We start from the raw sequence: 27,353 nt of genomic DNA on the forward strand, positions 1-27,353 counted from the left end.
GACACACAAAAAGTGGCAAATGTTGTACATATTTGTTGAAATTGGTAAATATTGTGTATTTTTTGCAAATGTGTACAATATTTGCTACTTTTTGTATCTTTACAATGTAAATTTATATTGTATCGTACAATGTAAAATAAGAATTTCTCAAATATTGTTAAAGATGCATGGTCCAAGAAGTCCAGACCGTTGTAGGTTCATGTGCTTGTAGAACAAACAAACTAATCGTGAGTTAGTCTAGGGCTAACCTAGAGTAGTTCTCTAGTATATAAACCCTACTTTTGATCAATTGTAAATACAAGAGTTTAATGGTGAAGATCTCAAGTTAAAATATTGCTTTTGCTCTTTCCTTTTTCTATATTGTTGTTTTTCAGTCAAATTTGATCTTGACCAAGCCGTGATATACCAAAATACACAACCCAAAATTTTGAAATCTCACAACCTTCTTAGCGATGCCATCACTAGCCGGCAGCATGCAAGGCTGCAAGATTGCCTCTGATCACAGCCGCCAAGTTCATCACCTACAGCCATCGCCAGCAACTTTGTTCACCTCTGCAAGCGCGCTGTTCTTTGTACGTGCTAGCAAAACAAAACAAGGTGAGAACACCCGAGCATGTGTTGCATCTGAAGTAGAACCTGAATATTTGAATACCCAAATATGTGTCACCCTTGACATTCTCCTTGCGGGAATTGAACCATAGGGGGTTGCAAAACACACAGGTTGTTAAAAAAAAAGAAAAAGAAAAGAAAAGCCATATGGCATCACAAGGTGCAACCATGTTAGTCCTGACCACATATCTACCATGTCAAGCTATGCTATGCGTTGATAGTTGACACATGATCCTATATATTGCCATATCAACAGCCATACGTCAGTCCAACCCACTACGTCACAATTTATATGATTATCTATGTTATTATTTAAATGTCACGTGATTAAAATTAAAATTGTATGATCTCTTCAATTACCACATAAATTGGTGGAAGATAGCTCCAAACTGATATAAAACTAAACTTTTTCCTTCCAACTTTTCATGGAATGGTTGATACTTACTGTTGGTTTGTTATGTTTGGACTTGTGGGGTGTAGTGTGAGTTGCGGCGCGGGTTGTGGTGTGGTGTGATGGCTAGTCAAGCAGAGCAAGTTGTTATCACCATCAGTGTCTTTTTTGGTAAAGATGCTGAGGAACAAATTGCACTCTAGGAGAGAATCCCATATGTTAAAGCTGTTCCTGATGGATGGGAGAGAGTAGTGGGTATTAAATATTAATTGTGTTTGTTATGTAGATGGATTAGATTACGACTACTACTTATTTGTTTTGGTTTTTTTGTATAAATTAATCATATAAAGAATACAAAGATATGGTATATTTACAACTTGGAGAACTTTATATATATGGACAGCTTAATACTAAGCAATGTTAACTAAATGAAAAAATTTGTATGGTATGATGTGGACAGCTTAAATGGCATAATATGATTATATACGTATAAAATAAAACAAAATTTTTTAGTTTATACACTTCCCTAGCATTTATACTAAATAAAGTTTTCTTTTTAATTGTTGAGTTGACTAATCTAAATAACTCGTGTTTTCCTAGGAGCCCCTAATAACTAAAAAAATAATTATCTCCTTTTGAAATGGACCGATTTCATGGTTCAATTAAAGTTGAAAGCTCGGATATATGTAAATACACAAGAGCTTGTTTAGTCCCCAAAATAAAAATTACGATTAGATAGCTTTTACTCTAATTTATACTAAGTGCGGAAATAGAGTGAATGAGTGCAAATAACCGATATCACTACCCTAAGCCATATTCATCTATTAATAACAATAAAAGGAGAGCTTAAAGAGTAGGGAAGAGAGATGCAAACACAAGATAACACTGAGATGTGTTATCGAAGAGGAAACCAAAGAACTCAGCGAAAAACCTCTCTGTGACCCTCCAAGTTGAAATCGATCCACTAGAGAATAAAATTGGAGTACACGAATAACAAAAGACCTTCCAAGCCTAATCTACCCCATGTACTTGAGCCTTCCAAGCTCTTGCTACCAACTGACTTCACGAAACCTTGTCTTTTCTAGCTTTCTGGAATTCAACCCAATTGAATCTGCCAATGAATGGCTCATTCCAATGCTTCCCAACAACACCAAATTCTCACTTTACACTCAGGATGGGTGTGGTAAGTGTTTGGGCTATTAACCTCTCAAGGATATGGAGATGGAGAGGTAGGAGTTGAGGAAAACCATAAGGAAATGTGTAGATGATTGTGGGTATAATAATCTCTAACTCTTAAGTGTATTTTCTAGGGGTTTCTCTCCAAAAAGCACTCACCACAATTTATGGGTAATGAGGGTATATAGTGTGGGTAAAGGCTTGGTAAAGCAAAATATAACTTTTTGCCAAACAAAAAGTTTCACGAGTATTTCGCGGGATGGCCTTTCCCGTAAGACCCTCGCGAAAATCTCCAACCTGGCATGAATCTTCATCTTCCAGTCATGTACTCTACACGTGGCTCTTTCGCGGGTAAGCTTCTTGCGAGACACTTGCGAAATCTACTTGTTCATCCTTTTATGCTTGAGTCTTCACACTCTCTCACACTCATCCCTTACAATTGAAAACCCACATACATACAGGGAAATATGATTGAAGAAATTACAATCAAATTTGGCACGAAATTAAAGCTAACACAAAATAGTTGTAAATTACAACTTTACAATCTTCGCCTTTGGCTATTCCGTGACAAAACCCCTAAATAGACTCTAGACTTAAATGTGAGTTTGGGAACATAGACAAAACTCACTCACACCTAATTCTAGAAGCTGTGAAGCCCTTGCTCCGTATACACCTGTATCCTGAAACACTCACACATACAACAAACTTTCATTAAGCTCATGACAAGTAGAACATAAGGTATGTATAGGAACAAGTAAAATGCGGTCAAGATACAAACAGAAATATAAGTTATGAAGAATAACTTGATCAAACATGAACAGTCATCAAGAAATTACTACCATGAATATTTATCTAGTAAATGATCATCCAGACATGCAATGTAATTAAGAGCAATGCTAAAATCAATTGCATGTCCAACAAACATGATGCATTATAAAAACTAAAGCTAAGAAGCAATAGAAGAGCAAAGAGCATCAAAAAGGGAATAAAAACCAAGATACAAAACAGTACTAAAGAAAACTAAGTTTTAAACTAAAGTACTTAAAAGCTTTAAATGAAAGCATTGTAAATATCCAAAAGCTATAAAAACTTAAAGTAAACTAGACTAACAAACACTGGTTAGACTATCCAAAAGTGTATGACTGTAGGTAATCTTCCTCATTTTGAGCCCGTAAATCTCCCCCTTTCAAAATTCACACCTCCTTTCATGTGATGCTCTCCCCCTTACTATATGCTATAGTTAGAAATATACAATGAGATGCTCTCTCCCTTTTTGGCACGAATAGCTAAAGGTTTTCCTCTAGCTTGCGTTGAATCTTATCCAACTGAGTCTCAATGATGGTTAGACGAATCTGAACCTAACTGGTGGTAGAGTATATTACATTAGCAAGACCTAAAATATGCTCATGTAAACCCTCAACCAAGATTGTCAACCTATCGGATTGAGAACTAGATGGTCCCGACTGAATGCTAGTAGGTTGCGGCTCAAGAGTGTGAGGAAATGTAGTCACGGGATGCCCAGGGATAGCGGGAGCAGTTGATCATTGTTTGAAAGGAGTGGCATGATGGGAGGAGTCACTCTTTGGAGTTTTGGAGAGACTTTGCTTTGTCCTTTCAACAAAGGAGTGACTCTTGCTCATTTGGAGTGACATCATTGAAATTGGACATTGACAAGGCAACATAGTTCCTTCTTTTGGTGGATGAACACCTTTAAAAACCATGATTTTCATGATAAGACTACAGAAAGAAAGACACATTCGTGTAGCTGATTGGCCTGCCATTTTTCCCATGGTCTAAAATATGTGAGCACAAATGTCAATTTGAGCTCCTTTGATTAGATAACATAAAAATTGAGCTCTTCCAAGATTGATGAAACTAGTGTTGGACAGAGGATATAGATTGCAAAACATGATCAATGTGAGTCTTCAATTCCAGTCCAAACTGTGCAGTACCAATGGAAGTGCCTTTAGAGGAGACCTCATGATCAGCTCCTAGAATGTCAAAAATCTCTATCACTGCAACTAGTCTGTCATCATATGGTGAATTGTCCACATTCGTTGGACGATTGATGTGAAGAATCTTCGCAAGATAATCCGGGGTGATGATAAAATCCTTTCCTCTAATCCAGCACTTTAGTTCAGCTCTGGTGAACCAAGCGTTTGAGTAGAACTCTTTGACCAATTTGTCAATGGGATCCTTCAAGTTTCTGAACAGATTTGCCCAATATTTATTCACAAATATCTTAGGGGTGAAAGTGGATCCCAAGGTATCAAACCGAACAATTCTTTCCACCATAGTAGGTGCACTCTTAAAGTTGTTAGAGAATGACTGAAAATTCAAAAGAGTTTTGAATCTCCTATTGTCAAAGTCATCAAACGAATGATGGGTCCTCTTTGATACAGGGGATGATGTGAGGTCAATCACTTGTTATTTACCATGAGAGGAATGATGATACATCTGTAAAAAGAATAGCCACACACAAATAATGACAAACACAAGCAAGGAAACAAATTTGATTAGATACAAGAGTTAGTCCATAAAACCAAACAAAATTCCTAAAAAGAACATAAAAACATAAACCCTAAAGACACAAGACCATGTTTTAAGTGCTAAACATGTAACAACACTTATCTAGCATGAGTGAAGTGCAAAACATGTCAAGTGATTAAGTGTGTGCATCTGGTGTGCATGTGTGATGCATGACAAAAGCATGATAAAGCATCCATGGGGCAAATTGTGTAAAAGACACAACCAATGTTTAAAACATGTTAAGAATGTAAAAACATAGAAATCCCAAAAGTTTGGTACTCATTGGAGTCTAAAACAACAACAAAATGCCATTTGGGCATTTCATCAAACACATAGTGTGCATACAAACCACTAACATGTAAAACAATGCATGAACATCTTGAAATCTTGCCTAGATACATGTTAAAATGCCACTTAGGGCCAACACAAACACAAACATACACAATGGGACACAGCTTAATCAAGAAAATCAAAAGATTTTGCAAGAAAAAGAAGCTTTTCCCAACCCTTTCAAAAAAAGTATAAAGATGTTGAAACATACCTTAGATGAGTTTTAGTGAGGGATTTATCTTGAGTTTTGGGTGAGTTTTTGAGAGAAAATGTGTTTTGGGTTGAGAGAGGCACGGAGGAGGCAAAATGAGTATGTTTGAAAAAACTGTCATTGTTTGGCTTTAAAAACTATAGAATCGCTCATTTTGTGGGTAAGCTTCTCACAAAGTTACTCGCGAAATGGCCACTGAAGCATATTAATAGTTTTTGCCGGTAGCTCTTACTCACGAGCTAGTCGCAAAACTCTATGTTTGAATTTCAGTGATATCTAAATTTTTCCATCCTCATTTTCACGGGTAAGGCTCGCAACTTACTCGCGAAAATACATCTAGAAGAGTTTTTTTTTTAGCAAAAAGGAAATAGACTTTTTGGACAAAACTCTAAACTCACAAAATCATAAAAAAAAAAAACTTTCAAAAACATATAAAATACTTAAAAATCTTTTTGGGTTTGATCATCAAGCAATTGAGTATACGCATCACATTTGAACACGTACAATCACATAAATGGAAAAAGCATTCATTGAACATTAGACTTGTGTGTTATGTGTGTGGATCAAGTATGAACTAGTTCATAGTCTAATATGAAACTTCAATGATCAATTCAATCAAGTCATACACAACTAGTATGAAATCAAGTGACCTATCTCACTTGTGAAAATGAACATATATGACCCTTCACCAATGTGATTACATTTTGATTGAAAGCTTTTCATTTGGCTTTCATTTTTCATACTTTTGATCAAATACAACTCAAATTTTTGAGAAGCGATGCCATAAACGTTTTAATGAATTTTAGACAATAGAGCTTTTGGCTTTGGCACCATACATTTTAATACATATTTGCTCCACCTTTTTCTAGTCAAACTAGTATTTGAAGCAAGAATTTTTCAACTCTTTCTCCTTTTGGAGATTTACATTTGAAGAGCTCTTTTGAAAAAGAAAGAAAAAAAAAAGTGTGAGGAGATATATAGGCATAAGTCTACGCATGTATCAAGATCAAGCAAGACTATTGACCAATCATTCATGACAGACTTGAAGATCTATTTACAACAATCAAACATAGATTTCTAGATGTTGCTCACACTTAGAAAATGTGAATAGATAACAAGCTAAGCTCGTAAATGCACTACGCCATTAGAACGGATGTACTAAGCCAAACTCACATGTGATATACACAACACAAGTGATCAAACTTTTTGAGATTTTTTCACTTTTTATGGGCTTTTGAATTTTTCAACACACTCAAAAAAAAAAAAAAAAAGTAAGATCACAAAAACAAGGTAAACAACAAAACCTTTTAAAAGAAACATGCTTAAACCGGAAGCAATGACACAAGAAAATTGTATATGTCATGATGCATGAAACTATAATCCTAATATGTTGAAAGTATTAATGCATGGGCATAGTGAGTGATCATGCATGAATACCCTTCTTCACCCACATTGTACAAGTATTTTGGGTGAGATCCCTAGATGGAGGGGTACGATCGACATAACTCTCAAACCTCAGGGTAAAGCTAGCAAGGCATGATGAAATATTCTTCAACATTTCCATAACATCTCCAATGAGTTGTCCCTCATTTTCTCCTTTAGCTTGAATTCTCTTTGACATTTTTCTCGAGTTTTCTTGGCCACACAAAGAATCAGCCCTTTTGGGTGACTGAAGCTTGAAGCAATTTGGTCTTGTGTGCCCCCGCACGCCATAATGATGACAAAAATACTACACTTGAGGTCCCCTTTGACTTTTGGGTAATGACTTCCCTTTTTCCTTTAGTTTTGTACCAATGGTTCTCTTTGCAACAACATGGGTCTTAACCTTGGGCTTCTCCACTTTAGATTTCTCTACATTTTTGGCCTATACGAACCTTACTTCCTTCTTAGGTTTGCTGCTTGAGCTTCCTTCACCGGTATAGTCTAAACCGGTCTTGTCATTTGAAGATTTTTGAGAAGAATGCACATTGTCAAGCTTCTTGGTGGAAATGTGCTCCACTTTGGCATTTGCTTGGATTATTTCAAGTTCAAGGATCTTGATTTTAGGATACGCATTCAGCAACTCTTCCTTTAGCTCTTCAACTTCACATTTAGCTTCCTTAAGTTGCACAAGTGTGGATTTATTCTCTTCTCCAATTTTCTTAATCTTTCTAACCACATTCTTTGCAACTTTGGTATATTTGCTACATTCTTCAAGTAATGCATCATACACTTCTTGAAGGTTCCTCTCACCTTTGTTGAGACACACATCCTCATCTTCCAACTCTTCAACTTCTTCACCTTTGGAATGTACACCAAGCTCATCAACCAAGTCACTCAAATCATCCGTAGAGTCAACTACAATGATTGCCATGAAGGCTGAATAGTTTCCCTCACTATCACACTCTCATTCCGCATCGAAATTTGAGCTTTCTGAATCACTAAGGGTAGTGGCAAACACTTTACCCTTTCCTCTCAAATAGTTTGGACATTCTTTCTTGAGATGTCCATGGCCGTTGCATTCATAGCACACAATTCCTTGAGTGGATGGAGAATCTTTCCCATCCTTCTTCTTGAACTCCCTCTTGTCATTCTTTGAGGATGAGAATTTTCCTTTGCCAAACGACCTCCCATTGTTCTTCATCTTGAGAAATTTCTGAAAGTTCTTTGCAAGAAATGCCACATCCTTCTGTACATCGTCTTCATCGGAGGAATCACCCAATCGCTCATTTATAGTTTTAGGGGCAAGGGATTTGCTAGATTTGTGAGAAGGCAGCCCGAGCTCATATGTTTGGAGATATCGAATGAGTTCTTGAATCTTTATCTCCTCCAAATCTTTACTCTCCTCTATGGCTGTGACCTTAGCCTGGAAACTTTCGAGTAAGGATCTTAAAATCTTCCTCACCACGTTAGTATCTTCAATCTTCTCCCCAAGATTGAGCTTGACAATCACTTTCTCGTTGAGTCTCCCACAAAAGGAATCAAACGACTCATCGTCGCTCATCTTTACTTCTTCAAACTGAGTAGTGAGCATTTGAAGCTTGGTGTCGTTAACCTTCTTGGTACCTTCGTAGGTTGTCTCAAGAATGGTCCACGCCTCTTTGGCGGTCTTCACATGCGAAATATTGTGAAACTTATCAGTAGAAACACCACAAAAAATAGTGTTAATCGCTTTGCTATTGGTGTTTGCCAAAGCAAGAGCAGTCTTATCCCATTTGAATTTGGCTGTAGTGGGTTTTTCCCAACCATTTTCAACAGAATCCCACACCGTCTCATCAATTGCACACAAAAAAGCACACATACGTACTTTCCAAAAAGAATAATTACACCCATCAAAATAGGGAGGAGCATTGAGAGATTGAAATCTATCCATCTCACTTGGGGTCTAGGATCACACTAGGATAATGAAATCCGATAAATGTTCTCGCTTTGATACCAATTGAAAGCTCGGATATGTGTAAATACAAAAGAGCTTGTTTAGACCCCCAAATAAAAATTATGGCTAGATAGCTTTCACTCTAATTTATACTAAGTGCGGAATAAGAGTAAATGAGTGCAAATAACCAATATCACTACCCTAAGCCATATTCATCCATTATCAACAATAAAAGGAAAGCTTAAAAAGCAGGAAGAGAGATGCAAATACAAGATAACATCAAAACATGTTATTGAAGAGGAAACCGAAGAACTCAGCAAAAAACCTTTGCGTGACCCTCCAAGTCAAAATCGATCCACTAGAGAATAAAGTTGAAGTACATGAATAACAAAAGACCCTCCAAGCCTAATCTACCCCATGTACTTGAGCTCTCCAAGCTCCTGCTACCAATTGACTTCTTAGAGTTTTGTCTTTTCTAGCTTTCTGGATCCCGCAATTCAACCCGATTGTATCCGCCAATGAATGACTCCTTCCAACGCTTCCCAATAGTATCAAATTCTCACTTTACACTCAGGATGGATGTGGTAAGTGTTTGGGCTATGAACCTTTCAAGGATATGGAGATAGAGAAGTAGGATTTAAGGAAAACTGCAAGAAAATGTGTAGATAATTGCGGGTATAACAATCTCTAACTCTCAAGTGTATTTTCGAGGGTTTTCTCTCTAAAAAGAACTCACTATAATTTGTGGTAGTGAGGGTATATATAGTACGGGTAAAGACTTGGTAAAGCAAAACATAACTTTTTGCCAAACAGAAGGTTTCGTGAGTACTTCACGGGACGATCTTTCCTACGAGACACTCGCAAAAATCTCTAGCCTGGCATGACTCTTCATCTTCCAGTCATGTGCTCTACACGTGGCTTTTTCGCGGGTAAGCTTCTTGCGAGACACTCACGAAATCCACTTGTTCATCCTTTTAAGTTTGAGTCTTCACACTCTCTCACACTCATCCCTGACAATTGAAAACCCACATACATACAGGGAAATATGATTGAAGAAATTACAATCAAATTTGGTATGAAATTTAAGCTAACACAAAATAGTTGTAAATTACAACTTTACAAAAGTGGTACATAATATGATTTTATTTAAAATGGATGCATTTCATGTTTTAGTTTAAAAGTTATAAACCTAAACTAGTTGCGGATCCATGCATAGCACGGAAGAATTTCATATAATTATTTTTTTGAATTCACTATGGTCAATATCTAACTTGTTTCTTTTATTTTTTATTTTTTGAAAAATGATTTTAACTTTACTTCTCTAGTTCTCATACAACAACTTCAATAAGCGTTTCGATGTAAGAGATCTTGCCATGAATTGTAACAAATATGAGTTAACTATGGCATTGACAAAACATTTATAAAAATTACATCATAGATAGAACACTGTAGCATGAAGTGAGAACAACAAAAAGGGACCGACAAGAATAATATAACACAAGCCTTAATTGGTAGTCAGTTGCCTACGTAGTTATTGGTTCTAGAATACAGAGTCAAGATAAGATGGGGTCAATAAGATTAGTACAACCCAAGAATTGTTATATGGGTCACACCGTTGACTATATCTTAAACATTCCCTAATGAGGACAGAGTCAAGATCTATGCATGGGTTCTTCAATTATTTCAATGTTAAATATAATATGAAAGTAAGGTTATTTTGTGGTTCGGCCCAACACGAAAACTGCACAATGGCATTGAAGTGGTCCAATTTGATTGCTTTTCAAATGTGTACAGACAAGTCCTGGTTAAAGAATGTTTCAGCAATTAAACAAGAAATTGAGAACTCTGTAAGAATTACTTACATGCTCCGTTTGTGAAAAACTTAGGCAGGTTCACTGACTCCTCTCTATAAATAGGCATATCCCCATATACTTTGTTCCCATCCCTCACCCAAGCATGAATACGCAGAGTACTATACCATAAGATAGGGATAACATAACCTCAAACACGATGAAAGGTGTTCCTCACCTCGTTACTGTTGCCATTTTGGCTTTGGCCTTTACCCTTGCTTCTGCCCATGACCCTAGTCCTTTGCAAGACTTTTGTGTCGCAATTAACAACACCGATTCTGCTGGTATGTACATGCACTCTCCTTTCTTTATTTTTATTTTGATGAACTGCAAATCTACATGCTCTCTTATTATTAGCAGTACGTAGTAGTGTTATCATCACCTACGTTTTTTCCAGATCATTATAATGAAGTTCTACACATTAATAAAATTATTATCATCACCTACGTTATATCATCCACAATAGATTTTTTTTCTCCTACATGACAAGTTATTTTCCATTATTACAGAACTGTCTTCTTTTTGACAATAACAAACTTTTCTTTGTGTAGTATTTGTGAATGGAAAATTTTGCAAGAACCCAGCAACTGTCACAGCCAACGATTTTTTCTTTCCCGGACTCAATATTCCTGGAAACATAGCTGCAAGTAAACTCGGATCAAGTGTCAATCTTGTGAACGTTGATAAATTACCAGGCCTCAACACTCTAGGCATATCTTTGGCTCGTCTTGACTTTGCACCATATGGCCTGAATCCTCCCCACGTTCACCCACGTGGCACTGAACTTTTGGTAGTTATGGAGGGTACTCTATTGGTTGGATTTGTCACATCCAACCCAAACAAACTCTTTACCAAAGTTCTAAATAAGGGAGATGTCTTTGTATTCCCAATTGGTCTCATTCACTTCCAATTCAACATAGGACAAACCAACGTTGTTGCATTTGCCGGTCTTAGCAGTCAAAATCCTGGGTTGATCACCATAGCAAATGCGGTTTTTGGATCTAATCCTCCAATCAATCCTGATGTTCTCGCCAAGGCCTTCCAATTGGACAAGAATGTAGTTGATTATCTTCAAAAACAATTCTAGTCAAGCCACAATTAGTAAAAATATTTGTAATAGGAATGAAGAACCATTACAAAACAGAGTTTGAACAAAGTATGCCATGATTCTTATTTGTAATGCCTTAAAAATAATTATTATCAAATAAAATTTTCATATGATTTTTTTCTGTCATGGTGTCCAAGTAAATGCAGTGCAATTAGTGCATTACTAAATCTTGAGTACACATTGGATCCACAATGATTGAAATCACAAGCACCTAATACAATAGTTATATTAAAAATAGATGGTCAACCACCGCACACCCTTGGTGCGATGGTCACTCCACAAGTATAAGTGCTTGTGGGGTGTGGGGGGAAAAGGCTAGAGTTCAAGTTTCCAGGAGGGAACTTCACACACCTATACACTTATATTAGACTAAAATAGAATTTATATCTTGTATTAAAAAATAATAATAATAATAATAAATAAATAAATAAAAAAGATGGCCAAATTGTGGGCTTAGTAACACTAATCTATGTTGAAAAAAAGTCCTATAGGTAATTAGGGGAAGAAGTTGAGAAACATAATACTTTTTTATCTTTTTATTTTGGATAATTCAACAGTATGGGTGGAGAGATTCGAACCCTAGATGTTTCCGCCAGAAACACTAAAAGGTGACAACCAATTGAGCCACAAAGCTCTTGGTGAGAAATGTAATACTTAAGCGGTTAAATATGATTATTTGTGAAATTACACAAAAGTCCCAAAGTTTATATCCTATTTCAAATTAGGTATGTTTGGAAAATTTAGACCCTGATTGATTTTACTGCAAAATTAATCAACTTGTTAAATTAGCTAGTTTTGAAGTCATATTGATTTCTAGGCTAGTTACCATAGTAGTAACATAGACCATTTGGAAAACAATAAACAAACAAATAGCACATCATATGGTGACGCAATGGAAAATTGATGGAAAAATTATTCCAAAGGAAAAACCATGGTGAAAGTTGCGAAACCCTAAGAAGAAATCCACTAATAGAATTGAAAAACTTACAATTAATTGAAATAAACCCATGCTCCTGATTGCTACCTTCATTAGTAACTTACTCATGTCACCACATGTAGCTTGAACTTGATTAGACTCTTTTATTTTGAATTCCTTCACATGAACAATCCAGTCAGCAACTTCAAGTACCAATTTGAAGATTCTTCGGAACAAGTTGACTATGTAGGCTTTGTGGCTTCAGACTTGATATGCACTATTGCAACAACACACTGCATTTGATTGTTCTCTATTTGCTTCTAAACTAATCGTTTGAATAGGGGAAAATTATTGTGTACTCTCAGAGTACCATAAATGTGTACTCCCTCCTCTCACATGAATGGTGGGTCTCACTAATTAAATTCATGGTGGAACACACCATTTATGTGAGAGAGGGGAGTATGTATTTATAGTACTCTGGGAGTACCTAATAATTTTCCTTGAATAGGTAGAGGCCGGGGTTTTCTCTTTAAATATCTTAGGGTTTCTACCGCTACAACTTTATGAAAAGTCTAGGTCTTTATATAAGCTCTTTAATTAGGGTCATGAAAAACTACGTCTGCAGTTGACTTAAAATAAAACACATCACACACACACACACAAAAGTTCTAAATTTGCAATTCTTGATCGACTGACTACTCTAGAGATTTCATTTGAGCTTGTCTCAATTGATCAAAAAGATATCAAGCTTGGTGTCGAGATTCCAGAAATTTCTTTTCCTACAACTGATTTTAGGTCTCTATCTTGGAATAAAAAAAAAAAAAAAAAAAAAAAAAAAAAAAAAAAAAAAAAACACATGATAACTGTACAAGATTCAAAGCTTCGTTCATAGTTGCCAACAGTCAATCTATTGATCCAAACAAGATTTAGGTTTCTAATTATGTCAATTAAAGTTCCAAACTTATAGAGCATTTTTTTCCTTCAATTTGAATCCCCTTGTCCATCCCTGTTATTCATGTTATTCTAGATAGTAATAGAGTAGTAAAAAATTGAAAATTGTTGAAATTTATTTATTTTTTGTTTTATTTTAGTCAATTTTGATATTCTAGCAATCATATTCTCCCTTTAAACAAAATTTTCTCAATCTAAACAAAGCGTTTTCTCACTGTTCAATGATAGAAAAAATCGATCTATAACAAAGCCTCAGGTGAAACATAGAGTTTAACTTTAACCAATAGTTTTGTGCTTTTATACGTTCTGTTATTGCTCAGAATTTCAAAAATGAATAACGGAGACTGAATTTGGCCCCTTAAATTGAAGCAATTAAAAACTTTTGGTCTTTAATTGATTAAATTAAAAACTTTAGATCTAAAATGAAACATGGTAAGTTCTGTAAGATTAAATACCCTCATCAATTTTTATCTAATTTTCCCTTTTTATTTTGTATATACTACACTAACTGTTTAATTGAATCGAAAGCTACTTAAAAAAAAGGTTGAAAGTTGAACAAATCATTATGAAAAAGCATTATATACTTCTCATTTCTACCATGCATGATTATGTGATACTAATAGTCTGTTTGGATTGAGGTGGAGGGAAATTGGCTAAAAATTAGCGTATTATTGACCAATTCTATTCTACTTTACTTTCCTCTACTCCCCCTCAAACCAAACAGACCCTAATGGAGAAAGTATTTCATATTGCTGCAGGGGCTATCTGTGGCAACCAAACGAGTTGTGGCCAAATTCAGGCTTTATTGATGCTTTCATATCAATTGATGGTGGAAGACTCAAGAAGCTGAATATGAAACGAACTTACCTATTGAGATAATGGAAATTTTAATATCAATTTGTTGTGGAGAGTCTAGAGACTATGGAATTGTTTATAGTCCATTTAATTATGCAACGTAGAAACAGAATATATAATCATAAAGAGAACACAAAGATATGGTATATTTACGCCAGGGACAATAATAAAAATAAAATAAAAAATTTGAGAGAGTTTCAACTTATAGTTGTAGGTTTGCTCATGATGATTCAATCATTAGACTAAAACACCAATCGGTTTTTGGTATTGGGGATGATCAAATCTTAGATTTCTTATTTAAATACAAGAGACATTTTACCAGTTGAACTAACTGAAACCTACAAAAATAAAATATAAAAATAAATAAAACTAAATAGCTATAACGAGAGAGAAATTTAAATTCTAGACGTCTTGAACTACAAAACTCTTGGGTACAACATAGAGAAGAATTTCATATAATTATATTTTTGAATTCACTGTGGTTAATGTCTACTTTTTCTTTAATTTCTTTTTTGTTTTTTTTTTTTTTGTACAATATTTTTAAGTTTACTTCTCATACAACAATTTCAACAAGCGTTTCGATGTAAGAAATCTTGCCATGCATGAATTGTAACAAATATGAGTTAACTATGGTATTGACCAAATATTCTTAAGAATTACATATCATATGAGTCAAAATAAATAAATAAATAAATTACATCATAGATAGAACACCATAGCATGAAGTGAGAACAACAAAAAGAGACCGACAAGAATAATATACCACATGCCTCGGTAGTCAGATGCCTTCGAAGTTATTGGTTCTAGAAAACCAATAAGATTATTTCAACCCAAGTATATATACTTAATTATATGGGTCACACCGTTGACTATATCTCAAACATTCCCTAATGAGGACAGAGTCAAGATATATGCATGGGTTATGGGTAATGGGTGCTTCAATTATTTCAATGTTTTTTTTTTTTTTTTTTTTTTTTTTTGAGAAACTAATTATTTCAACGTAAGGATAATTTGTGCAAAACGAAAACTGCACAATGGTATTGAAGTGGTCCAATTTGATTGCTTGTCTAATGTGTACAGACTAGTAGTGGTAGAATAGTTCATCCATTACACAAAAAATTGAGAATGGTTGAAGAATTACCAAGTCTTATATGCTTCATTTGTGAAAAACAAAGACCAGTTCACTGACTCCTATCTATAAATAGACATATCCCCATATGCTATATTCCCATCCCTCACCCAAGCAAGAATACGCAGAGTACTAGTCTATATCATATTATATCATCTATATATATATATATATATATATATAAAACCGAAGCCTTTGCTGATACCACAATTTTCCACGTCAGCACAATATTTAAAAAATAATAAATAAATAAAAATTATAACTCCTCAAAACCCTAGCAACCTTACCCCTCTACCCCTCTCTCAAGTTAAAAAATATAAAGCCACGGTTTCTGTAAACTCTCTCTCTCTCCAGACGTAGGAAGCCCTAAAGCATTCAAGATCTACAGTGCACGATATAGATTTTAGCTTATAAAGTTCAGCTTTTGTAAGGTTAGTTTTGTTTATATATTAATTAATGCATAGTACTTTGTTCACCATTGAATACTCATATAATCAATTTCCAATTCAGTGTTCAAGAATTAAACCAAAATTCTAACTACGCTATCATAAAATATTATTATTAGTATGAATTTTATGGAGTTGCGGTGTTCAAGAATTAAACCAAAATTCTTTTAAATTATCTATAATATTTTGTCCTCTGAAAATTTTATCTCTTTGATTTTATTATATTGTGTTTTTTTCTTTGGTTTCTGCAAACTCTCTCTCTCTCTCCAGATGTAGGACGCCCTAAACGCACGGTATAGCATTCAAGATCTACAACTCACGGTATAGATTTTAGCTTATAAAGTTCAGCTTTTGTAATGTTAGTTTGTTTATATATTTAGTCCTTACGTTTAGGTTTAGGTTTAGGTTTAGGTTTTAAGAGATTTATATATTACTACTATGTGGCTAAATTTCGCGTGACATCAGTTTTATGTTTTTAACCAAATACATCAGGAAAGCAAGAGAAGACGCATAAATATTTAGTCCTTACGTTTAGGTTTAGGTTTAGGTTTAGGTTTTAAGAGATTTATATATTACTACTATGTGGCTGAATTTCCCATGACATCAGTTTTATGTTTTTTTTTTTTTTTTTAATTTGTTTTATGTAAGATTAGTTTGTTTACATCAGTTCTTTATCTTAAAGATAAGACTTTTATTTCTACCGCAAGAACTATTTAGGTATGTATCCCTTGCAAGTACACATGAACTTAAATTGTCTTTTAATATATGCATGCTTTATTATTTTCTAATAGTTTTCCCGTGCATCGCACGGGTTAGCGACTAGTATTATATATAATAAAAGTTAGGCTTAGACACCATGGTTGCGCCATTTGGCTTCACCAAATTGTAGAAATTTTATTAAATTTTTAGATTTTTAAAGAACTAAAAAAGAATAGTATACTACCGTGACTCTAATTCATTCTTATCATTAAGTAGTTTATCTAAAAAAAAAAACCAAAAAAAAAAAAAAAAGACTACTTCTTCTTTTTGTATTAACTTAAACGTATATTATATTATATTACATATATATTATATCATATCATATTATCATATTATATATAATAAAAGTTGGGTTTAGACGTCGTGGTTGCGCCACTTGGCTTCACCAAATTGTAGAAATTTTATTAAATTTTTAGATTTTTAAAGAACTAAAAAAGAATAGTATACTACCGTGACTCTAATTCATTCTTATCATTAAGTAGTTTATCTCAAAAAAAAACCAAAAAAAAAAAAGACTACTTCTTCTTTTTGTATTAACTTAAACGTATATTATATTATATTACATATATATTATATCATATCATATTATATATAATAAAAGTTGGGCTTAGAAGCTGTGATTGCGCCACGTGGTTTCACCAAATTGTAGAAATTTTATTAAATTTTTAAAAATATATATAATATACATCTCTATCAATTTTTTAGATAAATACAAAAACTTAATTGTTGTTATCTTTTGTTTAAGTTACATATGATTTTTAATTAAAGTGTGCATTTGGGCAAATTATTTGTTATTATCAAAATTTTGTCTACTACTTTATCACCTCTTTGGATAAAGTTTGATGAACACAAAAACTTAATAATTTAATAATATATCAATCTCTTCTTTGGATTGACTTCTCTTAAGGGAAAATAACACTTTGGATAGACACAAATGCCTAATAGTGTATTACAACTAATCAATTATATTGAAGATTTAAAAAAAAAAAAAAAAATCCGTTTCTAATATTTTTTAGTAATTATTTTTTCCTTCATGTTTTTTCATTTCTAATACTTTTATTTTATTTTTTCTCTTCACTTTTCCTCCTATTTTGGTTAATGTATTATGCTTTTTTTTAGTAAAGGATAGAAGGTTAATTTTTTTGATAGATGGATAGAAGGTTCATCTACTGAAGTCTATCAACTTCTTATTTATTTTCACTGTCACACGGCTACTTTAGTTTTCTTTTAATATATATAAACTCTGAACTTCACCTTTGTATCTTCGTATCAACTCTCTCTTCACCATTAATTATTATCATTCTCTTATAATTCTTAAATAGAAAATTTTATACATTCCTCGCCTCCTTTCAACCCTTCCACTTTTGAAAACCCTCCTCCTCACCCTTTAAACAGGTAGCAAAACACTAAAGTTATTCAAGCATTATGTACTTTAAAAAAAATATATATTTATTTTTCAGTGTTGAATATTTGATATAACTTCATTGATCTTTTTGTCACGTACAGGGAAGAACAAGTGCTTTCGTGGGTCAAACTCGCCGTGGCAATGGTTAGCCTCCTGATTCTCATTGTGGCACTGCGCAATTGTAAAAATAACTCCAACAATGGTGCCCAAAGCGATGTTATTACCAGTAGCAGCAGCCAAATCACTATCCAACTTGCCCAACTCTGAATTGAATATGACATGAAGGCTTTTGTCTTATAGACTACCTCTGTCCGCGTATTCAATATTAGAGGTATGTATTTCACTCTTTTTTTTTTTCTTTTTTTTTTTTTCATATAAGAAAGGTACTTCAACGTCCATGAGTTGGACTATCTTGCTGACAAAAAAAAGACCTGACAGGTAATTTTGATTCTACATAATACATTGCTATTTTCATAACTAACACAAAAAATTTGATTCTACATAATACGTTACTATCTTCATAACTAACAAAAATTACTGAAGCCAATACACTATATTATTTAGATTTGACACATTATATCAAGAGACAATATTTTAATTAATTGTTCAACAAAAATTTTTATGCAAAAGGGAGAAAATATATTATTTTGGATATATTTGTGGAGGCTATTATTAGAAATATATGTTATATATAATATACGAGTATGCAATTCTTTCTTTTGAAATATATGGTATGCCTTTTTTTTATTTTTATTTTTTTATAGTAACAACATTATATGTCTATAAACTTCTGAATGTAGACAATTGATGTTTGAATGTCATAGATAAACTATATATGGTTGTCTTCTATAACTCTTCAAAGGTGTAGGGGTCTTAAATTTAAGAAAAATGTTAGTACAACTGTACAAGTTTAAAATTAATTATCTTTGATAACTAAGTTTATATTTTCTTAGTGTCAAAATTTTTATTTATTTATATTTTCTCAATTAAATTAGAAGTTGTGCATATTATAAGCGTAATATATTTTCTTTTTCTTCTTGATCGCTTCTTCTATACTCTATTGATTCTTTTGACATTTTCAAGTAGCTTCCTTGAGCATTACATTAGTTCTTTATCTCAAAGATGAAGCTTCCATTGTTACCGGATCGATATATATGTAACCCTTGCAAGCATACATGAATTTTTTTTTAGAAGAAAACATACATGAAATTAAAAGTTATTCCAAAGTGTGCTCACACAAACATTCTCTCACTCTTAGTCATACAATATCATTATATTGCAGCTCCATTACATGCACAACTCATATAGATCACCAACGATTATGCATGTGTAAACATGATATATAAGTAAGTAAATTATATTAAAATGAAAAATAATAATCTAATTATTTTTTCCATGAAGTTTTTATTAGATTTTTTTAATATATATATATATATATATATATATATATTGTTCTTATCCTCTTCTCCTATAATTTCTAAGTTGATAAAAATTTCAATTTGAATACAATCCAAAAATTCTTCATCTAATCTTTTTATTATTAATTTATCTATAATTTCTAAGTGATTTATTTAATTAGCAATAGGAGATTTATGAGTTCTAGCATTTTAGGGGATTAGAATTTTGGTTTCACACTAATAGTTCATATCAACGTTAATTTAATATGCGTATACAACTACTAATATCAACCTTTAATTTTATTTTTTATTTTTTTAAAACACCTTATGGATAGACACAAAATTATAATTGTTCTTATCGATTTTTTTTTCTATACATCTCTATCAATTTTTTAAATAAATATAAAAACTTAGTTGTCGTTATCTTTTATTTAAGTTACATATGATTTTTAATTAAACCGTGCATCGCACGGGCATAACACTAGTATATATATAAAACCGAAACTTTTGAAACTCCCACAATTTTCCACATCAGCACAATATTTACCAATAAAAAAAAAACATAAAATCAAAATAAATCTTTTTGAAAACCCGATAAACTTTTCTCCCCCAACGCTCCTCCTTCAATCCCACAAAACTCAATAAACCTTTCTCCCCAACGCTCCTTCCTCAATCCCACGGCAAAGCCCACCTTCCATCCAAAGACACATCACTTCTTCCATCAAAAACAAAAATTCCTCAATCAAAACCCACCATACCCACAAAAAGTATGCTCTTCTCTTCCTCTCACTCTCTCTTAAATTATTTTTCTGTCCACAACTTTGAAACATTTCATTGGTGGTCCAAGGCCAATTTACTCCAACCCACAAATCTCCACAAGAGAAGGACAACAAAGAGCAATACTACAAGAGAAGGATTGGTGTAGAAAAAAGCACTACTACAAGAGAGGGATAACAAAGGATTTGATTGTGGGGAAAAGAAAAAGAAAAATAAAGAGGCAAGAAGAGATAGTTACAGAAGATACGGTGAGAAAGAGACAGAATTTTTTGTACCGATACCTTGACATCATCCTGCCGTTCTTCTTCTCCTTTCTTTCTTTTTTTTTTTTTTTTTTGTTCCTCTTCGTGTTGCAGCTGTTGCTTTACCCAGATGTGTAGTTTAGGTTTCCTTTTTAACTTTTTTAGCCTTTTAGTTTATAATAATATAAACTGTGCTTTTAGCCTTTTAGTTTATTATTATTATTATAAACTATTTTTTAAATATTATAAATATAATACTTGTAAGATCAACGTGTAAGGTTATATTGTTGCTTTCAGTGATAGTCTGGAAGCAAGTGCTTTTAGCCTTTTAGTTTATAATAATAATATAATAATAATTATTATTATTATAATTGTACATAAATTTTTATTGATAATATTGAAGTATATGAACTATTTTAAATCTTGAAGTTTTTAACAATTTATTTAAGTTTTGCCTAATAAACACATAAATGCATAAATAAATATTTATATCTATTTATTTATATATAAAATTAGCGGTAACTTCAAAACAATTCAAAGGTGTTATCAAAACGTGTTTCTATTCAGTATTGACTCTCTTGAGATAATCTTGTGGGTAGTGGTATATTTTTGCAAAGAGATTAAATTCTATAAGGATGGGGTGTAAAATCCATGTTTTACACCATTTAATAAGTGATTGACACGTTAGCATTTTACTTAAAATTCAATACATCCTACCACACCTAATAACATTTCAATAAATTCCCAATTTGTTTGGATTTATATATGGGTATTAGAATTGATTGAGTGTGATTGTGTTTATTCTTAAATATGTGATAAGATGATGTGGCATGTTAGGATTGAAGGGGTAAAACATGGGTTTTACACCACGTCCTTATAGAATTTAATCTCTTTTGCAAAAGTGAAAAATGAAGCTTTTTGGAAGGTGCATGATTTACAAACACCATTCCATACTTATTTACATAGGTACCTTTTCATTCAATAAACATATTTTTAGTTAATAAGTACATTCTTATTCAATAAGCATTTTTTAGTATATCTAATACAAAGAGTTATGACATTTCAATAAGCACCTTTTTAGTATATATATTACAATATATATTTTATATACCTCTATATACAACACAAATTAAATTAGAGATTCAACATTCTGTCTCTAATTCCTTCTCACAAAAAACTAATAAATAAAACAACATTTCTTTCTTTTTTCTAACTAATAAAACTTTGAGCTATTTCTTTTAATATATATATATATTAATTTTATGCATTTTTACTTACTACTCCAACTAAAAAATAATAAATAATGATTTTTTCCCTAAAACTCATTCAAAATCTATTCTCGTGCATTGCACGGGTTAGCGACTAGTTATACCATAAGATAGAGATAACGTAACCTCAAAAAATGATGAAAGGTGTTCCTTACCTTGTTACTGTGGCCATTTTGGCTTTGGCATTTTCTCTTGCTTCTGCTTATGACCCTAGTCCTTTGCAAGACTTTTGTGTCGCAATTAACAAAACCGATTCTGCTGGTACGTACATGCTCTCTTCGGTTTTTTTGTTGTTGTTGTTGTTGATAAACTGAAAATCTACATGCCCGCTCAGTGGCGATGCCACGTACAGCTCAAGGTGTTCCCAAGAACACCCAAACCTGAAAAAAAAAATTAAAAAAAAAAATTATATTTAATCTGTATTAGGAACACCCTCAAATTTTTATTTTTTTTTAATTTTATTTATTCAACTTTCAAGCAAAAAAAAAAAAATTGTGACAGTGCCAAGCCCACGGCGAGCCCAACAAAACAAACCCACCCATGGATTCTCAAAAAAAAAAAAAAAAAAAAAAAAAAAAAAAAAAAAAAAAACCAACACAGAGAATTAGAAATCAAACCCATGGTCATGTCGCTGGCAGAGAAAGCAAAGAAAACCAAACCCCAATACAGTCTAGAGTAAAAGAAAAACAAACTCCAAGACAGAGGTGTTTATCAAAAAAAAAAAAAAACCAATACAGAGCCTCTGTACCAAAACCAAACCAAAAAAACCAAAATACTCACTCGTCGTCGCCGTAGCTCACTCCTCAACGTCATCGCTGTAGCTTTCTCCTTGTCATCGTCATCGCTTGCTCGCTCGCCCCTCGTCGTCGTCGTTCATCGCTCGTCACTCACCCCTTATCATAGATCGCAAATCGCTTTGCTCCGGTTCTCGATGCTCGGTGCTCCCTCCCTCAAGGTATTTCTCTCTCTTTTTCTCTCTGACTCTCTCTCAGTCTCTCTCTCTCTTTATCTCACTGAATGTCTGAAATGAAAACTAAATTAATGAAAGTCTCTCTCTCTTTATTCTTTAAGAGTCTAAGTGTCTAACTCAGTAACTCTCTCTCTCTCTCTCTGATTGGTTGGCCGAATGAATGAGCTTTATTTATATTTTTCTTTTTGCCTGTTTTTGGTCTTTTTGAATTTGGCTTTATCTTATCCATTGGTGTTGGTCAGTGTGTGTTGGTGTTGGTGTTAGTGTTGGTGTTGGTGAGATATTAATTGTCTTTTAGTGTAATGTGTATTGTGATTTGTGATTGTGAAATTTTCTGATTGGCAAGCTATTGTGATTGGGGCATTAGGCATGAGGCTTGTGCTTGTCTGTTGAGTGGGGTGGGGGTTAATGTGCTGATGGGCACATGGGGCCGGGTAAACAATAATTAAAGTAGTGTAATGTGCTGCACATTACACTGCTTTAATTATTGTAATGCACATGGGATGTGTAATGTCCGGCTCTTTTAGTGTAATGTGCACAAGGGGTTAAACAATATAACAAATTAAAGCAGTATAATTAATGACAAACAAATTAAAGCAATATAGTTTATTGTTACGCTAAACAACAATAATTAAAGCTATATAATTAACCAATACATTATAAAAGACAAATAAACTAAATTATGTTAGGCTAAATAATAATTAATAATTTTAAAATTAATAAAAAACAATATAACAAATTATAGTTTATAAAAGACAAACAAATTAATGAAACAACTAAACAACAATAATTAATAATTTTATTAATATTTCAAATGAACTTGTAGTTTATTGTTTATTCTTTTGTTAGAATTATGGACAAACATTTGATAAGAAAACCACGTATGCAAGATTCATCTCCTATGCAAGATTTATCTCCTGTGCAAGATTCATTTCATATGCAAGATTCATCTTCATCTTCAGATCCTGGGCTACGACAAAAGATATCATCTTATCATCCTAATAATCATGATGAAATAAGAAGACATTATTTAACAAAAGGCCCTTGTCAACCTGTTCTTCATGATTACCCTGTATCATATTTTTCTGAAAAGCCCCGTCGATTTAGATCCGAATGGTATGTAAATATAAAGTGGTTGGAATATAGTATAGACAAGGATACGGCGTTTTGTTTTTATTTCTACCTATTAGGGCGGCAAGATGTTGGTAAGCAAGGATGAGGTGAGACTTTTATAACAAACGGATTCATACTTTGGAATCAGCTCCCATGTTGGAGGAATTAATAGTGCTCATAACCAAGCTGTCAAAAAGAGTGAAGATCTACTGAAAGAAAAGCAACACATTCAAAGTGTTTTGGTTAAGCAATCAAATAAAGATAAACTTGATTATCAGGTTCAACTAAATGTAATAGTTGATTGCATAAGATTCCTTTTATACTGGGAATTAGCTTTTCATGGTCACGATGAATCTCAAGGTTCAAGTGATAAATGAAATTTTCTTGAGCTTCTAAAATTTTTGGGGGATCACAATGAATCTATCAATGAAGTGTTGCAAACAGCTCCGAAAAATTACAAGCTTACCCACTCGGATATTCAAAAAGACATTGTGAATGCAATTGCATGTGAAACATCCAAAGCCATCATCAAAGATCTTGACAATGGGTTCTTTTCAATATTAGTTGATGAGTCACGTGATATCTTAATGAAAGAACAAATGTCCCTCGTTCTTCATTATGTGAACAAAAAAGGAATTATTATAGAGTGGTTCCTTGGTATTATATATGATACGAGAACCACCGCTTTGTCACTCAAATGTGCTATTGAATGTTTACTTTGTGAACATTATTTGAGTTTGTCAAACCTAAGTGGGCAAGGTTATGACGGGGCTAGTAATATGCAAGGTGATATCAATGGTCTCAAAACTTTAATTTTGAAAGAGAATAAGTCAGCATTTTATATCCATTGTTTTCCTCATCAACTTCAATTGACACTTGTTGTCGTTGCTAAAAATGACATTAACATTGTTGAATTTTTTTATGTGGTTAATAATTTAGTAACTGTTGTTGGAGGCTCTTGTAAGAGACAAGATGCTCTTCGAGATGCACAATTTGCCAAAATTAAAGAAGATTTAGAGAATGGGACTATATTATGGGACAAATCTTAAACACCCTGGTGATACACATTGGGGATCATATTATGGGACTATTCTCAACTTGATTTTGATGTTCTCTGCTGTTGTTGATGTACTTGAGATTATTGAAGAAGATGGCCTCTCCGACCAAAAAGTTGAAGCTCGATCTATTATGAGGTCAATTCTATCTTTTGAATTTGTCTTTGCTCTACACCTGATGAAAAACATTTTAGGGATCACAAATGAGTTGTCAATAGCATTCCAAAAAAAAAAAAATCAGGATATAGTAAATGCTATGGATTTTGTTAAAGTGTCTAAGCAACGATTGCAAGTGATGAGAGATGATGAATGGAAATCTTTATTGACTGAAGTGTCTTCATTTTGTACCACACATGATATTTCTATCTTGAACATGGATGAAATATTTTTAGTTAGTGGGAGGCCGTGACGCAACACTTAACAAAATCCAAATTTACATCATTATCGTGTTGAGCTATTCTACACAGTCATAGATATGCAACTTCAAGAGCTTAATAATCGTTTTTCTGAGGCGAATATCAATTTGCTACTTTGTATGGCTTGCTTGAATCCAAGTAATTCATTTGTGGCTTTTAATAAGGAAAAGTTGATATGTCTAGCTAAGTTCTATCCCTCTGATTTTCTTAGGACAGATATTTTGGCACTTGACTCTCAACTGCAGAATTACATTTTTGATATACACAGCAACGACTTCTTTTTAGAGCTTCAAGGAGTTAGTGAACTTGTTGAAAAGTTAGTAAGCACAAGGAAGCATGAGACTTATCCCTTAGTCTATTTGCTTGTGAAGTTAGCTTTGACCCTTCCAATTGCTACTACAACAGTAGAAAAAAGTTTTTCAGCAATGAAATATATAAAAAACGAACTGCACAATCGAATGGGAGATCAGTGGATGAATGATTGCTTGATTGTGTATATTGAAAAAGATGTAGCTTGTAGCATTGATAATGAGACTATCATGCAATGATTTCAAAATATAAAAACTCGTAGAAGACAATTGTAAATTTTATGTATTTGCATGTTTTTTTATTGTTGTTGTTATCAATATATAAAATTTTCTTTTTATTAAATTGTGTAATTTATGCTTGTTGAGGAATACCCTGACAAAATTTCCTGGAGTCGCCACTGTGCCCGCTCATTATTTTTGAAAGCAACCTCAACATTATTTAATTAGAAATAGAATCCAAATACAAGGCCTCTAAAGCTGGGGGTGGAGAATCTTCCAACCAAACAAAATCCTCACCTAAATGCTTAACATAGCGAGCTAAAGAATGGGCTACCCCATTTACACTACGACAAATACTACTAAACTCCACATGTCGCAAACCTCCATTTCCTTGCTCATTATTAGTAGTACGTAGTAGTGTTATTATCACCTACATTATTTTGAGATAGTTTTAATGAAGTTCTACACATTGATGAAATTATCATCATCACCTACATTATATCATCTAAATTAGATTTTTTTTTTTTTTTTTCACTATATGACTTGTTATTGTCCACTGTTACAAAAGTGTCTTCTTTGCGACAATAACAAAGTTTTCTTTGTGTAGTATTTGTAAATGGAAAATTTTGCAAGGACCCAGCATATGTCACAGCAAACAATTCTTTCTTTCCCAGACTCAATATTCCTGGAAATATAGCTGCAAATAAACTTGGATCAAGTGTCAATCTTGTGAATGTCGATAAATTACCAGGTCTCAATACTCTTGGCATATCTTTGGCTCATCTCGACTTTGCCCCATATGGCTTGAATCCTCCTCACATTCACCCACGTGGCACTGAGCTTTTGGTAGTCATGGAAGGTACTCTCTTGGTTGGATTTGTCACATCCAACCCAAACAAACTCTTTACCAAAGTTCTAAACAAGGGAGATGTCTTTGTATTCCCGATTGGTCTCATTCACTTCCAATTCAACATAGGGCAAACCAATGCTATTGCATTTGCTAGTCTCAGTAGTCAAAATCCTGGGTTGATCACCATAGCAAACGCGGTCTTTGGATCTAATCCTCCAATCAATACTGATGTTCTCGCTAAGGCCTTCCAGATGGACAAGAATGTTGTTGATTATCTTCAAAAACAATTCTAGTCAAATAGCAATTGGTAAAATTATTTGTAATAGGAATGATGACCATTACAATTCTAGTAGTTGATTTGGTCCCTATTATTTTCAACACTTGTAGTCAATTTAGTCTTTGTCGTTATCTCACTAACGAAATATGCCTACATGGCAAACGGATTGTACACTTGACACATTTAAATTTACGTGGCAAATAAAATAATATTAAACAAATTTATATCACATTTAAATAATGCTATGTCAGCACAATTTTTTTAAAAACAAAAACAAAAATTAATTTCTTAATTTTAAAGGAGAAAAGAAAAGAAAATTTGAACAAAAAAGAAAAATCATAATCCATATAAAAAAAAAATCACAAACACAAAAAATAAAATAAAGAATAGAAGAACCTGAACCCAAAAGAACAATGAACCCAGAAAAATTAATTTCTTAAA

At 33.1% G+C, this 27,353-nt stretch overlaps 2 protein-coding genes across 3 annotated transcripts in view; both read left to right on the top strand.

Annotated features, from left to right (window-relative positions):
- The window catches only part of LOC126718184 (germin-like protein subfamily 1 member 7), a 69,890-nt gene extending 42,917 nt beyond the window's left edge, over nt 1-26,973 (top strand). Inside the window, exons 1-2 of one of the 2 annotated variants that reach the window (XM_050420272.1) lie at nt 21,807-21,965; nt 26,393-26,973. In XM_050420272.1, coding sequence (XP_050276229.1) covers nt 21,839-21,965; nt 26,393-26,928 — 663 coding nt within the window. In that variant the 5' untranslated portion in view covers nt 21,807-21,838 and the 3' untranslated portion in view covers nt 26,929-26,973. Of the gene's footprint in view, nt 1-21,806; nt 21,966-26,392 lie in introns of those variants that run through there. The other variant, XM_050420271.1, reaches the window with a different exon arrangement.
- Nucleotides 10,558-11,630, top strand: LOC126718181 (germin-like protein subfamily 1 member 7). Its single transcript, XM_050420266.1, has 2 exons — nt 10,558-10,735; nt 11,003-11,630. The coding sequence occupies exons 1-2, from the start codon at nt 10,612-10,614 to the stop codon at nt 11,536-11,538; spliced, it is 660 nt and encodes a 219-aa protein (XP_050276223.1). The 5' UTR covers nt 10,558-10,611; the 3' UTR covers nt 11,539-11,630.
- Nucleotides 26,974-27,353: the final 380 nt, after the last annotated feature.

Source organism: Quercus robur, chromosome 3 (assembly GCF_932294415.1).
Source record: "Quercus robur chromosome 3, dhQueRobu3.1, whole genome shotgun sequence".
Taxonomy (NCBI): Eukaryota; Viridiplantae; Streptophyta; class Magnoliopsida; order Fagales; family Fagaceae; genus Quercus; species Quercus robur.

Coding starts and splice junctions, on each gene's coding strand:
- LOC126718181 (XM_050420266.1), top strand. CDS start 10,612: ATGAAAGGTGTTCCTCACCTCGTTACTGTTGCCATTTTGGCTTTGGCC. Junction 10,736..11,002: donor TAACAACACCGATTCTGCTG/GTATGTACATGC, acceptor TTCTTTGTGTAG/TATTTGTGAATGGAAAATTT.